Here is a 15,636-nt window from a genome sequence, read left to right as displayed (position 1 = left end):
GCGCTTATTTCAGGGTTCAAAAAATATATAAGACAGGGTCTTATTTTTGGGGAAACACGATACTTTAATCCCAAAAAATCTCTCAGGATGCTGCTGCTGTCCTTTAGAAAAACCCAGTTTTTCTAAAATGTCACTGAGGTCACCATAGGCTCTCTTACAATATCTACAGTCCATCCATCAGAATAGAGGCGGAAAGGGACCTTGGAGGTCATCTAGTCCAACCCCCTGCTCAAAACAGAAAGACAAGCGGCTGTCCAGTCTCTTCTTTAAAAAAAAAGCCTCCAGAGCTGAAGCAAAGTCGAAGAAGGAAACGGGGCAAATGTATTACATGCGGAAAGAACAAGGGCTGCCTACGTTTTTTTTTTAAAAAATAATTTCAATTTTAGATTAGAATGAAAACAAAAGCCAAAAAACTGGGTCAAACATTCCAGCCTGGCTCTTAGATGACGTCACCGCCTGGCTTCCAACAGCGCAGAGTCCAACGACGCCGCGCCCTCCCGGCGACGTCACCCGCAACGCGACTGCAGCGTCGAAAGCCCCCCCCTCCACTCTGGCCGTCGCGTCCTAGGGTGGGGAAGAAGACATGGCGGACGGGGCTGTCCCCGGCGGTGCCTGAGTCGGGATGGAGCCTCCCCGCAGCTCTCCCTTCCTGGAAGACAGCTTCACCCGTTTTTCCTCCCAAAGCAACGTCTACGGGCTGGCGGCCTTGCCCGGAGCGGCTCGTGGGGGCGGGCGAGGACAAGAGGGTCCCGCAGGGGCGGAGGAAGCCGGGGGAGAGCTCTTATCCCAATGGGGACCAGACCTTCCAGCGGGGCTGGGGGGGCCAGGCCAGGCGGGGACCTCTGGGGAAGGGCCGGGGGGGCTCCTGGTGGCCACCCTCAAAGGGAAAGTCATTTATTTCCGCTACCAAGACATGAAGCGGAACCTGCGGCCGGTGGCCAGGGAGGTGCAGTTCACCTACATCCCAGGTAAGGGTGGGGGTGGGGGCTGCCCATGTCTGGGGTGGGGGGCTTTAGGGGAGGGGGCTGGGGGCTCCTGCCTGGCCTTCCCTGCTGCATTAACAGGGGTAGACTCAAGATCAGGTGAAGTGTTAATAATATGCCACTTTGTAATACTTTGGTAAGAAGACCCCACTTGGAATATTTGCATCAGGGGTGAAATCCAGCAGGTTCTGGAGAGGTTTTGAGTAGTTCAGAGAACCAGCAAATACCACCTCTGGCTGCCCCCAGAGTGGGGTGGGAATGGGGATTTTGCAATATCCTTCCCCCAGGAGTGGGGAGGGAATGGGAATTTTGCAGTATCCTTCCCCTGCCATGCCCACCAAGCCACACCCACAGAACCGGTAGTAAAAAAATTTGGATTTCACCACTGATTTGCATCCACTTTTGGTCACCATATAATAATAATAAAAAAAGATGTTGAGACTCTGGAAAAAGTGCCGAGAAGAGCAATGAAGATGATTAGGGGACTGGAGGCTACAACTTATGAAGAACAGTTGCAGGAACTGGGTATGTCTAGTTTAATGAAAAGAAGGACTAAGGGAGACATGATAGCAGTCTTCCAATATCTCAGGGGGTGCCACAAAGAGGGAGTCAGCTTGTTCTCCAAAGCACCAGAAGGCAAGACAAGAAGCGACGGATGGAAACTAATCAAGGAGAGAAGCAATTTAGAACTAAGGAGAAATTTCTTGACAGTGAGGACAATTATTCAATGGAACGACTTGCTTCCAGAAGTTATGGATGCTCCAACACCAGACGTTTTTGAGAAGAGATTGGACAATCATTTGTCTGGAATGGTAGAGGGTTTCCTTCTTGAGCAGGGAGTTTGACTAGAAGACATGCAAAGTACCTTCCAACTCAAGTATTCCAGTACTTGAGGGGCTGCCACAAAGAAGAGGGGGTCAAATTATTCTCCAAAATACCGGAGGGCAGGACAAGAAACGATGGTTGGAAATGAATCAAAGAGAGAAGCAACCTGGAATTAAGGAGAAACGTCCCAATTCGAGGACAATTAACCAGTGGAACCAGTGGGCGCTCCATCACTGGATGTTTTTAAGAAGAGCCCCTAGACAGTCACTTATCTGAAATATTATAAGTTCTGCTTGAGCAGAGGGCTTGATTAGAAGACCTCCAAGATCCCTTCCAGCTCATTCATTCATTCTACTCTATTCTTATTATTCTATGTTGTCTCCTTCAGCCTGGTTCCTCCCCTGTAATTTTCTTGTGGTCTCCCATCCATGTATCCATTCAGCCCAATCCCCTTTCACTTTTCTAGGGTAGTTGAGGTCAGCTAGGGCTGCCTCCTGCAGGGAAACCAGCTTTTTTCCCAACTTGCCACTTCCCCACCATGTGCAATTGTAATCAGTAATAATAACACTACCCACTGTGCTGCTGGGACTTGTGATCCAACGGATATGGAAAGCATTAAAACATGGGTGGGTCTATTGTACACAAAAGTGTTTGTTTTTGATAGGCATGGTTTCATAGGCAGCTTTTGAAATGCTGTTGTAATTTTCGCTGCCTTCTAAGATCTTTGGTGTGGGCCTAAATGTTATACAGGTAGTCCTCAACTTACGACAGTTCATCTAGTGACCGAAGTTAAAATGGCACTGAAAAAAGACTTACGACCATTTTTCACACAGGACCGTAGCAGCATCCCCCCCCCCCATGGTCACATGATCAAAAATTCAGATTCTTGTCAACCAACTCATATTTATGATGGTTGCAATGTCCTGGGGTCGTGATTCACTCAATGACCGTGTTACTCACTGAACAACTGCAGCAGTTCATTTAACAAGGAAGGTCATAAAATGGGGGCAAAACTCACTTAACAAATGTCTCAGCAACAGAAATTTTGGGCTCGAATGTGGTTTTAAATTGAGGGCTTCCTGTATATGAAGGAGATTCCAAGTTAGAAATAGTGCATTTGTAAAATATAACTGCTATCTGCAAGAGTAGATAGTGGTTTTTTTTTTTCCTGTGATCTTTGGAAGGCTTGCATAACATAAGTAGCTCTTCTTTTTTTTTTCTGTCTCTCTTCCAGTTGATGCTGAGATTGTTTCTATTGACACTTTCAACAAACCATCTCCCAAAAGAGGCCTTGTCGTGGGCATCACCTTCATTAAGGTATGCAGGTCATTTCATTCATTGTTTTTCCTGCAATTCATTACAGTGACATGGCTACGTTTGCTGTGTTCATTTAAAGTATGCGCAGAGGTGGGTTTCAGCAGGTTCTGACCAGTTCTGGAGAACCGGTAGTGGAAATTTTGAGTAGTTCAGAGAACCGGTAGTAAAAATTCTGACTGGCCCCGCCCCCATCTATTCTCTGCCTCCCGAGTCCCAGCTGGAAATGGGGATTTTGCAGTAACCTCCCCCTGGAGTGGGGAGGGAATGGAGATTTTACAGTATCCTTCCCCTGCCATGCCCACCAAACCATGCCACACCCACAGAACTGGTAGTAAAAAAAATTGAAACCCACCACTGGATATGGGGCGTTCTTGCAGAAATGTTCTGGGCTGCAAATCAAACATTTTCTTTGCTGTCCTTGGAACTCGATTTTTGTTCCGGTTTCCATCACAAAATTGTGCTACCGAGCAGCTGTTCTCAGTAGGTACCTTCTAGATCCGTGATGACGAACCCATCGCACGCATGCCCGAAGTGGCACGTGGAGCCATGTCACCTGGCATGTGTGGCATCGCCTGTTCCTCTTCTAGGTTTCTGGCACGCATGAGCACACGACAATCAGCTAGCATTTGTGTGTGCGGCAGTGCCGGAAACCGGAAGAGGTGTTCTTCCATTTTCCGGCATGAATGATTAAATGATTACACTGACATTAACAGTGGAAAGACAAGAAAGAGGGAAAAGAGATGGAAAATAATAAGAAATAAAGGATAAAATAAAAAATTTTATGATTTTAAAATACAAAATAAGCATACTAGGATTAACAATTAAAGACACAAAAAAGGAAGGAGAAAGGAGAAACAATGGGAAATAAAAGGCCAAATAGGAGAGTGCAGAATTTTAAAATACAAAAGAAAGGAAGAAAAAGGGAAAACAAAAGGCAAAGAAGGATGCCTAACAACACAGACCTCTAAGGTCTCTGGTGCATCTGAGCAATTCATGGCTTTAATCTTAACATCACAGAAACTACCATTTAAAACAGCAGAGGGCACCTCTGAAAACTTTGGAACGATGGAAGGCCCCCAGTGCTTGATCTGATTTCTGTGACTCGAGCTGAATTCGCTCGCATCGATGCAAGAATAAAATAGCCTTTTAACTTTTTGGCCAAGTGTAGGTTGACTGCTAATGGAACAGAATTATTGTAGGCCATGCAATGGCCAGAGGTGACTTCAAAGGGTTCTTTCAATCCATGGATTTGTCTGGATTATTCATTTGCATAAATAACAATAGACTTACCCTGTTTCCCCCAAAATAAGACATCCCCTGATAATAAGCCCAATCGGGCTTTTGAGCGCATGGCAATAAGGCCAAGCGCTTATTTCAGGGTTCAAAAAAATGTAAGACAGGGTCTTATTTTCGGGGAAACACGGTATATACCGCTTCACACTGCTTTACAGCCCTCTCTAAGCAGTTTACAGAGTCAGCATATTGCCCCCAACAATCTGGGTCCTCATTTTACCGACCTCAGAAGGATGGAAGGCTGAGTCAGCCTTGAGCCGGTCAGGATTGAACTGCTAGCAGTGGGCAGAGTTTGCCTGCAATGCTGCATTCTAACCACTGTGCACCATCGAAGGAAGGAAGGAAGGAAGGAAGGAGAGAGAGAGAGAAAAGGAAGAGCAATAGCACTTAGACTTATATACCACTTCACAGCCCTCTCTAAGCTGTTTACAGAGTCAGTATATTGCCCCCCCCTAGAAATCTGGGTCCTCATTAACCCACTTTGGAAGGATGGAAGGCTGAGTCAGTCTTGAACCTGGTGAGATTCGAACTGCCAAATTGCAGGCAGCCAGCAGGCAGCAGAAGTAGCCTGCAGTACTGCACTCTAACCACTGCGCCACCGCGGCTCACCCCTCAAATCAATCATGGGATTGTCCCCATCCATATGGACTAAGGCTGCTTTAATAAGATAAAATCTAGAGGACACTCTAGGCACTCTGAGATCTATGCTTTTTGATGTCTCATGCGCTGGATTCTTCTTTTGGGAGGGGGGAGTATCTCCTGTCCCTCATATTCCCAGTTGAGTATTCCTGGTTATTCCGCCTCTTCTTGCTGTTGCTTAGCAACTGGGCGGGACGGAATGATTGGCAGCAGCCCAAGGATATTTTATAGGCTTTATTAACATGTAACACTGGTGTTAAAAGAAAAAAATACCATTAATATGATAATTGTGTATGAATTTTCTCTTGGTTTTCTCCCCTCTCCTTTTTTTTTTGGCTAAACATATTTCTCATCTTTTCCCTAGAACCTGTGTTCTCCATCACTCATCTTTATTCACTTAGTGACAGGTCCGGTGGATAATACAGGTAGTCCTCGACTTACAACGGTTTAATTTAACGACCGTTCGAAGTCACCACGGCACTGAGAAAAGGGACTTATGACCGTTTTTTCACACTTACAACCGTTGCCGCATCCCTGCGATTACATGATCAAACTTCGGATGCTTGGCAACAGACTCCTATTTATGACGGTCGTCGTGTCCCGGGATCACGTGATCCCCTTTTGCGACCATCTGACAAGCACCAAGTCAGTGGGGAAGCCGGATTCACTTAACAACCATGCGAGTAACTGAACAACGGCGGGGATTCGCTTAGGAAAGCTCACGTAAGAACTGTCTCGCTGAGCAACGGAAAAGTTGGGCTCCATTGTGGTCCTAAGTCGGGGACTAACTGTAATTTTATTCCTTTGTCGTAATCACAGGTCAGCCAAAAACATCCTCCCCCCCCCGGTAGCTTTCCACTACCTGGTGTGGTGGCACCTGGCACACCTGGGGTCTGTCTGCAAGAGGTCGCTCTGAATTCCAGGCATTTCCATCCCTATTTCTGCCCCAAACTTTTTTCACATCGTGGAATATAAACCACATTTTTTTGTTTGTTTTTAAATGGTCTTATTTTCCTTTTTCAGGATTCTGGAGACAAAGCCAGCCCCTTCCTTAATATTTATTGCGACTATGAACCCGGCTCTGAATATAATCTGGATTCGATTGCACGTGAGTTTTCTCTGCACAACCTCTGTTCTGCGATTCCATCTTTTCCCCACCCCCCCCGTTTTTTTTATTATTTTTTTATTTAGACTTCTATACCGCTTCATAGTGCTTTACAGCCCTCTCTAAGCGGTTTATAAAGTTAGCATTTGGCATATTGCATAATAGCATATTGCATTAGCATATTGCCCCCCAACATTTTGGGGTGGGTCCTCATTTTACCCACCTCGGAAGGATGGAAGGCTGAGTCAACCTTGAGCCGGTGAGATTTGATCTGCTGAACTAGCAGTCAGCTGAAGTAGCTGCAGTACTGCACTCTAACCACTGCGCCACCTCGGCTCCTTTTCCTTCCCTGGCCTCTTCAAGGCTTTCTAAAGCAGCGGTCACCAACAGGTGGTCCGTGGACCACTGGTGGTCCACGAGAAAATTTTGATGGTCCGCAGAAAAATTATTTGCATTATTTATATTGCGCTAAATCAGGGGTCTTCAAACTGTGGTCCCTGGGCCGGATAAGTGCAGTGAACACTTGTGTTGCTTCAGAGAGTCTCCCCCTTCAGGGTCTACTTGTGTGGGTCGGAGGGGGGCAGAAATTCCAACTTGGGGTCTTCTTCAGCCTCCTGGTGTGGGGCTTTGGGTGAAGGCAGGAGGGAAGCGCCACTGGTGGCAAAGAGCCAGAGGACTTTGTTCCAGCGGGACTGCATCATGGCCTGGAACTGACTGACCATCTCAGCCCGCTGAGCTTCCAGGCGCCGGTACCTGGCCTTGCACTCCTGCAGGTCTTTCCTCTGCTTGGAAAGCCTATGCTCCTAGTCCTCAGTGAGGTGCTTCTGCTGAGCTTCCTTCTCAGTCAGATCCTGTTTCTCATTGGTTTTTATACCTGTTAACTTTTTTCCCCCTTTTGGGTTCTTCACAGAAAGCTGCTTGAACCTGGAATTGCAGTTCACACCTTTCCAGCTGTACCATGCAGAGTACGTAGCTCAAAAAAGCAGGCCTTTGCCATTAGCCACCTTCCCCTGCCAGCGTTAACGCAGACATATCCATGCAGAAACTCCACATATTGGTGTTTACTTGTCTTTTAGGAAGGGAAGGGAAGGAAAGAAAAGGAAAAGAAAGAAGGGCAGATAAGGCAGGAAAGGAAAGAAGGGAGGGAGGGAGGGAGAAAATGGGAATAGAAGGAAGAACAAGTCAGGACAAGGAAGGGAGGAGAAGACAGGAGACGAAAGGAGAATGCAAGATGAGGGAGGAAGGAAAGACGGAAATAGGAATGGAAGGAAGGAGGGAGGGAGAGAAGAAGGAAGGAGGGAAGGAAGAAAGGAAGGAGAAGGCAAGGCAAGGAAGGAAGGGGAAGACGAGAAAGAGTGCAAGGTGAGGGAGGAAGGAAATAGGAATGGAAGGAAGGGAGAGAAGAAGAAGAAGGCAAGGAAGGAAGGGGAAGATGAGGGAGGGAGGAAGGAAATAGGGAAGGGAAAGAGGGAGGGAAGGAAGGAAGGAAGGAAAAGGCAAGGGAAGGAAGGAAGGAAGGAAGGAAGGAAGGAAGGAAGGAAGGAAGGAAGGGGAAGACAAGAAAAGGGAATGCAAGACGAAGGAGAGAGGGAGAAAATAGGAATGGAAGGAAGGAGGGAGAGAGGGAGAGAAGAAGGAAGGGAGGGAGGAAGGAAGGAAAGAAAGAAAGAAAATTTGTTGTTCTCCAACGAGTGATGTTCATGGCCTTGAACCTGGAGAATGACGTAAGTCTGCCATGACTAATATACTGTAATTCAGGGAAAACATACACTTTCTATATTTGTCTGCTTCACTTTCTGAGCAGGATGCTTGAGTTCTCCACCCAGCTGATGAGTAGAGCTCCAAGAATCTTCTAAATTAAACTAGTTGGAGGTGCACTGCAGCTCCAAAGTTGTTACTATGGTTAAACTCAGCCTTGCTTCCTCTTCGATGAGCCAGTCCTTTATCCCTCGTCATGAGTCACTCCCTTAGCCATGTCTCCTCTGAGACGCTTCCGCACTCGAGAAGGAACAAGGATCTGATCAGAAACATAGGATAATGAATTCTTTTCTATTCCTTCCTTTGCCCAGTGTCCACTTAAGTGGAACTGGCGACAGAGCAATTCTCTTAAACTGGCCTCTTTCTGGTGTTTTGATGTACAGCAAGCCTCAAATTAATATGCCCGTAACGCAACTTTGGCAATACCTAATTGTAGATGCTGATCTTTGAAATCCAATGATTTCCTTGGTTGGGGAAAATTACTCTAAACGGATATTACCTGTCTTATTTCCCAGAAAATAAGACCAGGTCTTATATTCATTTTTGTTCCAAAGACTCATTAGGGCTTATTTTCCGGTTAGGTCTTATTTTCAGGGAAATACAGTACTAAATGCGTCCGTCTGGCTGACGATCTTAACAGGGGCTTATTTTTGGGGTAGGGCTTATATTACGAGCACCCTGAAAAATCATGATAGGGCTTATTTTCTGGTTGGGTCTTATTTTTGGAGAAACACAGTAATAACAAAATAAGAGAGGTTGGAAGGGACCTTGGAGGTCTTCTAGTCCAACCCCTGCCCAGGCAGGAAACCCTACACCACTTCAGACAAACGGTTATCCAACCTCTTCTTGAAAGCTTCCAGTGTTGGAGCATTCACAACTTCTGGAGGCAAGTTGTTCCACTGATCAATTTATCTCCCTGTCAGGAAATTCCTCCTTAGTTCTAAGTTGCTTCTCTCCTTGATTAGTTTCCATCCATTGCTTCTTGTCCTGCCCTCAGGTGCTTTGGAGCATAGGTTGACCCCTTCTTCTTTGTGGCAGCCCCTTCAGACATTGGAAGGCTGCTATCAGGCCACCCCCTCCTCCTCCTTTTCATTAAACTAGACACAGATTTTGCATTTGAACACATGTATTCTCCTTGTGGAGTACGGTGGTGGGATTTCAAAACTGACACATTCGATGCCGCTTTTCGTGTCGTAGAGTCCAAGTTGCTGATCGGCCGGAGACCGTCTTCCTTCTGAGTGGAAACGATCCCGCGATTCATCTTTACAAAGAGGTGAGATCTCCAGATGGACTTGGCCTCTCTGGGCATTCTAGTCCCTCTCCTCAATGGTGCCCCTGGAGTTCTCCTTTACGTCCTTTGTGGTTTCTTGTTTTTTTTTTTTTAAAAAAAAATCCCGGTATTCTACTGCAAAGGTTGGAGTGGTGCGGTGGCTTAGAGGTGGAGATTTTGCCTCACAATCAGGAGGCTGTGAGTTCAATGCTAGGTAGAGGCAGATATTTCTCTCTCCCTGGGCACAATGAGAATATTATCTGCTGAACAAAACTCCGTACTGGCAACAGGAAAGGCATCCAGCCATTAAACACTCAGCTCCATTCAGACTCCACCGCCCAAGGAATTATGGGGTTGTTAAAAGATGATAATGATTCTACTGCAAAGGCCCCCTTCCCCTTTTCTTTCTTTTGTTCCATCATATCTCTGGTATCTTCCCCCCCCCCCCCCCCCGATCAAATCACTGTGTAGTGAGATAAAGCCTTTCATCTCTTAAAGTTAAAAAAAAAAAAGAAAGAAAGAAAGCCAACAGTTTTTACACCTTTTCTGGTGTGAGCTGAGCGAGGGAGGGAGAGACTGGCAAAGCTTTGAGTCATCACGATTAGAAATTTCTGATGGAGTCTTCGGAAGGGAAAGGTCATCTCTCAGCTACACGTAGTCCTCGACTTACAATACTTCATTTAGTGACCAGAGTTACAACGGGGATTGATTAAAAAGTGACTTAACAACCCTTTTTCAGAGTTACAACCTTTGTGGGATCCCCCTTGATCACGGGATTCCAATTTCAGACCGACTCGTAATTTATGATGGTTGCAATGCCCCCGGGAGGGTCACGTGATCCCCTCTCCTGACCAGCAAAATCAAGGGGGAAATCAGGTTCACTTAACAACCCTGTGACTAACTTAACAAGTGCATTGATTCACTAAACAACTGTGGCCAGGACGGTCGTAAAAAACGGGACAAAACTCACTTAAGCAACTAGCAATGGAAACCTGGGCCCCAGTTGTGTTGTAGGTCAAGGACTACCTGTGTTTATAATTCTTGGGCTGGGAGGAAAGTAAAGATGAACTGGGGAAAGAAATAATAAGGGACAAGCAGAAAATATGGATTTCTTTGTCCCCGTCTTCTATGTGAGCAGAGCTAAATAGCAATTGGATAGGAGACCCCCCCGGAAATCCCAAGGCTGTAGGCAGAATTCTGGGGCTTAATGGGGGTCGTAAGACAAGGACCTGCCCGTACCTTATTTTATTTATTTATGTTGCAGAATGAAGAACTCCATCAATTTGAGGAGCAGCCGGTCGAGAATCTCTTTCCAGAGCTTAAGGAACTGCCCAGCAAGTAAGCAAACCTGGTTTGTTATCAAGGCTCGAGGTGGGCAGAATGAAAGGAGGCAATGGATCGTGACTTGGCTCAGTGATCCGCTAAGCCGTAATGTGGCTGACTGGGTTTAGTTGGACGTCTTGTGTGAAACCAAGACGTTTGCGGTTTGCTAATTAAACTAGAGGTTAGTGTGTTGGGTGCCGTAGGGACTTAACACAGGTAATCCTCAGTTTATGACCGTAATGGAGCCCTAGCCCTAACCCTTCCTTCTTTCCTCTTTTTCTTTCTTTCCTTCCTTGTTTCCATCCTTCTGTCCTTCTCATTCCCATTTTCCTCCCTCCCTTCTGTCCTTCCCTCCCTCCTTTCTCTCCTTCATTTCTTCCTTCACTCCCTCCCTTCTTTTTCTTCTTCCATTCTTCCCTCCTTCCCTCCCTTCTTTTGCTCCTTCCTTTCTTTCTCTCCTTCCTTCCTTCCTTCTCTTCCATCCTCTCTCACTCCTTCCTTCCTCTCTCCCTCCCTTTTTTCTCTCCTTCCTTCCTTCCTTCCCTCCCTCCCTCCTTCCTTTCTTTCCTTCCCTCCCTCCCTCCCTCCTTCCCTCCCTTCTTTCGCTCCTTCCTTTCTTTCTTCCTTCCCTCACTCCTTTCCTTTTCTCTCCTTCCTTCCTTCCTTCCTTCCTTCCTTCCTTCCTTCCTTCCTTCCTTCCCTCCCATCCTCTCTCACTCCTTCCTTCCTCCCTCCCTCCCTTCTTTCTCTCCTTCCTTTCTTCCTTCCCTCCCTCCCTCCCTTCTCTCTTTCCTTCCTTCCTTCTTTCTTTCCTTCCCTCCCTCCCTCCCTCCCTCCCACCCCCCAAACCTTTCTCTCACGATCCTTCCCCTCTTCACAGCGTCCTCTGGCTCGACGTCTACAACATTCCCCATTCGGGTCAGCGGATCACAGCTTTTGGCTGCCAGAGCGGATACATCCGGGTTGCTCAGGTTGAACCAGCCGAGCGAGGTAAGATTTCTCCTCCCCCACTCCTCCTCCATCCCTTTCCTCCGGGGTGGGGTGGGGGATGGGGGCTTAACTCTGGCTCTTCCTGAAAGCTTGGACTGCAGCCTGGTAAGCGAAGGGCTCTTGGGTTGATTGATTGGTGCCCCTTGTCTTCCTCTGGACTCAAGTGGTGCTGCAGAGCTGGAGCATCCAACAGGACGGTCCCATCTCCAAGGTCCTGGTTTTTGCTCTCCCAAGCATCGGCCAGCCTGATGACCCACCTGGGATTGTGTCTTCGAAAGGTGAGATCCGAAGGGAAGGGGAAATGGGGACTGGGAAGGACAGTCTCCCCCTTGGCGGCCCAGAGGAATCATGTAAATCCTCATCTCCATCTTTCTCAATCAACTTGAAGAAGGGTGGACTTCAACTCCCAGAATTCCCCAGCCAGCATAGCTGGCTGGGGAATTCTGGGAGTTGAAGTCCATCCCTCTTCAAGTTGCCAAGGTTGGGAAGCACCGCATTCAACCCAACTTCTCTGCTCTATGATCCTTTGCATCTCACCCAGGCAGCACCGATCCCAACCCTCAAAGCTACAGCGTCCTCGTAACCAGCACGCTCGAACTCTCGGTGGTTTACCGGTGAGTAAAGTAGGTGGAACGGGAAATCTGTCCCCCAGTCATCCACCCACCCACCTGGCTTCTGCTTGCTTGAGAGCTTGTTGTTGTTTTTTTTTTCCCCTGTCCCTTCTAGGAACGTGCTGCACAGTGGTCTGGAGGACCAGTTGGTCTTACCCCTGAGTGACCAGTACGACAGCGTGCTCTGTGCCCTGGTGACAGATGTCGACTTTGATAGCGAGCCGGAGATCTTGCTGGGCACCTACGGGCAGGTAAAGAGGTTGGCCATTCCTGTCCTTGTGGCAAGGTATGGCTGTCTTGTTTTTTTCCCAGTTAAATTACGATTAAAGGCATTTTCCTAAAGTAATTAAAAAAATTCTAGACTCTGCGGAAATGAACAGATCAACTATGATGATAAAAGAAAGAGAAGAGTCAGAATACTTTAAGATATGGAAGCAATTTTACTCTTGGCTGGAAAAGAGATAATAAAAGAGATTGATAAAAAAATGTTATAACAAGAATACCATATTAGTGGAAAATTTTTGTAATGGATTTGTTGAGAACGAAGAGAGAAGAGATAAGAGAAGAGAAGAACTTTTTGGAGATAACACCGAGATGTCACATGGAAGAAATGAATGATGTTTTAAATGTTTGTTTGTCTTAAAAAAATTAAAAAACTTTTTTTAAAAAAAGGCATTTTCCTAGACCAGGGGTGTCAAACACAAGGCCCACGGTATGGTCAGATCTGGTTCTTTGGCCAAAAAAATGCTTTTAAAAGTAAAAAAAAAAAGCCTCTGATGATGGCGCGGCTCAGCTGGGATCCTCAGAGGCTTTTAAAAGCATGTTTTCTACAACCTCTTCGGCTTTTAAAAGTAAAAAACAAAACGTTGACCATGCCCACCCAGTCACATGACCCACCACCACCAAGCCACGCCCACAGAACCAAATTTTACATTTCACCATTGCCCAGAGCTAGGGTAGGGCTTCACTAGCAGCGGTGGCTCTTCCGTCCCGAGGACCGGCTCATAGATTTCCACTGCTCTCCTCTCCTCTGCCTTCTGCGCTTCCCTTTGTCAGGCACTGGACTCAGCTGTTCCTCCTCTTCCTCATCAGCCACCTCCAGACCTGGGGGCCGTTGACTCTCCATCTGAGGGCTGACGGACGGTCCAGACTCCGCCTCTGTCTCTCTTTCTCTGCCAGCTCCATTCCCTCTTCCCCCTTGGAGCTCTCGGGTTGCCTTGATGCTGATCCTGACTCCCACGCCTCCTCCTCCTCCTCCTCCTCTGATTCTGGTGCCGGAGGGGCCGGTGGCTGACAAGCCGCAACGCCTACATTGGTTGATTTTATTTTTCATTTCTTGCTTAGCAGTATTATACAGCCTCCTTGGTCTTTTAGGAGCTTTAATGCCACAGATATCTTTGGCTTGAGAGGATCAGATGCCAGCAGCTGAAAATGTCCCTTTTTCGCTTCCGTAACCATGAGGGATAGAAACTTGGTTTTTTAAGAACGCTGAGATTCTAGATTGATTTTATTTTTCATCTCCTGCTTAGCAGTATTATGCAACCTCCTTGGTCTTTTAGGAGCTTTTATGCTACAAATACCGGGCTGAAAACACGCGTGTCGCGACCACAGCGAGACGCCACTGTTCCCAGCAGCCTCGCGGGGACTTCCGCCTCCTCTGGCAGCGCACTTTCCCCAGCCCTTTGTTGTCCATGGACTACGTAGACCTGACCTGCGACGGACTCTGCGAACTGGCCGTGGTGTGTCTCAAGGGGCTGCATATACTCCAGGTTTGTGTGCCAGGAGAAGAAAGAGGGTAGAAGGCACCTCCAGCAAAGCCCTCCCAAGAGGCAGAGGCAACATTTACCAGAACGTTCTTCTTTCAAGTTACAGTTGAATTACAATTTAATTTACAGTTAACAATTACAAACAGGTTATAAATAAATAAATAAATAATAATTTTATCTCTATACCGCCCTTCTCCCGAAGGACTCAGGGCGGTGTACAGCTGATTTAAAAACACAAGACAAAACAATGATTAAAAATTAAAATAATTAAATAGATTTGGCCTGGTTTAAAACCCCGAAAATTTAAAATACCCCAATTTAAAACTATTATGTTGATAGCCCGGCCTGGCGGAACAACAGGGTCTTGAGTGCGCAGCGAAACACCCGGAGGTCGGAGATCTTACGTATTTCCGGGGGCAGTTCATTCCACAGGGCTGGGGCTCCCACAGAGAAGGCCCTCCCCCTGGGTGTCGCCAGCCGACATAACTTGGCCGATGGCACCCTGAGGAGACCCTCTCTGTGGGAGCGGACTGGTCGGTGGGAGGCTGTTGGTGGCAGAAGACGGTCTCGAAGATACCCGGGTCCTATGCCATGGAGCGCTTTAAAGGTGGTAACCAACACCTTGAATCGCACCCGGAAGACCACTGGGAGCCAGTGCAGCTGCAAAACCTCATTTTTTTTTTTGTTTGAAGCTCCAGTTGGTGCAAAATGCAGCGGCCCGCATAGTTTTGTGCAGACCTCGGTGGGCATGTCGCCATGTGTGAATAGGCGGCAGTATAAATTTTCAAACAAACAAACACCGCTTTTCCCCTCTCAATACAGCACAGCCTGACGGACGTCGTCCAGTGCCTTCTAGAGCGGCTTCGGGTGGAAGCAACAAACCGGGCATCCCCACCGAACGTTTCCGCGCAGGAGCAAGATTCCAGAGTTGAGGCTACGGATGGCCAAGGACCAAGAACGTGAGGATTCTGGCTGTGCTTTTCCTCCCCACCCACCCACCCACTCTTTTCATCCCCAAGAAATGAGGAATGGAATCGGGAGCAGAGCCTCATGCGAAGGATTCTCCCAGCCTTCTCCAGGGTCCCGGAAAGAGCGTGGAAATTTAATTTAGGCGGCTGCGAAGGGCGGCGAGAAGACCCAATCCCTTCCCATGACACTTTTCACTGGCATAACTGCCGCCAACCTGAAAGGATGTGCCACAAACACAGGAAATGCGTTGCGGGCAGCAAACTTTAGTAACTTATTTGTCTCCATGTGCCTCCAAGAATGGGGGGCGGGGGGGGCTCCTCCAAATGACTCAGACCATCATAAATAGAAAATAAATATTTGTACAGATAGTCCACAGTTCGTTTAGTGACAAACGTTGAAAGTTGTTGAGTTCGTTCAAAGTTGGCAACGGCGATCGCTGGGAAAAAAGTGACTTACGACCATTTTTCACACTTACGACCCTGTTGCAACATCCCCCGGGGGTCACGGGATCAAAAATTTGGCGGGCTGCTTCCTATTTATGACGGTCACAGTGTCCCGGGGATCACCTGATCCCCTTTTGCGACCTTCTGACAAGCAAAGTCAATGGGGGAAATCGGATTCACTTAACAACTGAGTTACTCACTTAACAGCTTCGGTGAGTCACTTTAAGAACGGTGTCAAGAAAAAATGGGACAAAACTCACTTAACAGATTTCTCACGTAGCAATGTGAACTTCGGGCTCAGTGGTGGTTGTAAGTCGAGGACCGCGGGTACGATGAGTGATGTC

The 15,636-nt window shown here is 47.3% G+C and overlaps 1 protein-coding gene across 1 annotated transcript; it reads left to right on the top strand.

Annotated features, from left to right (window-relative positions):
• Positions 1 to 580: 580 nt before the first annotated feature.
• On the top strand, positions 581 to 15,187 carry KPTN (kaptin, actin binding protein). Its single transcript, XM_070949460.1, has 12 exons — positions 581 to 968; positions 3,043 to 3,125; positions 6,081 to 6,165; positions 7,073 to 7,127; positions 9,118 to 9,193; positions 10,455 to 10,528; positions 11,394 to 11,503; positions 11,668 to 11,781; positions 12,045 to 12,117; positions 12,230 to 12,365; positions 13,674 to 13,883; positions 14,703 to 15,187. The coding sequence occupies exons 1-12, from the start codon at positions 623 to 625 to the stop codon at positions 14,841 to 14,843; spliced, it is 1,503 nt and encodes a 500-aa protein (XP_070805561.1). The 5' UTR covers positions 581 to 622; the 3' UTR covers positions 14,844 to 15,187.
• Positions 15,188 to 15,636: the final 449 nt, after the last annotated feature.

The sequence above is a fragment of the Pituophis catenifer genome, unplaced genomic scaffold, assembly GCF_029215685.1.
Source record: "Pituophis catenifer annectens isolate HBS135680 unplaced genomic scaffold, rPitCat1.0.hap2 SCAF_9, whole genome shotgun sequence".
NCBI lineage: Eukaryota > Metazoa > Chordata > Lepidosauria > Squamata > Colubridae > Pituophis > Pituophis catenifer.
The sequence above is the reverse complement of the archived record's forward strand: the minus strand, read 5'-3'. Positions and strand labels throughout refer to the sequence as shown.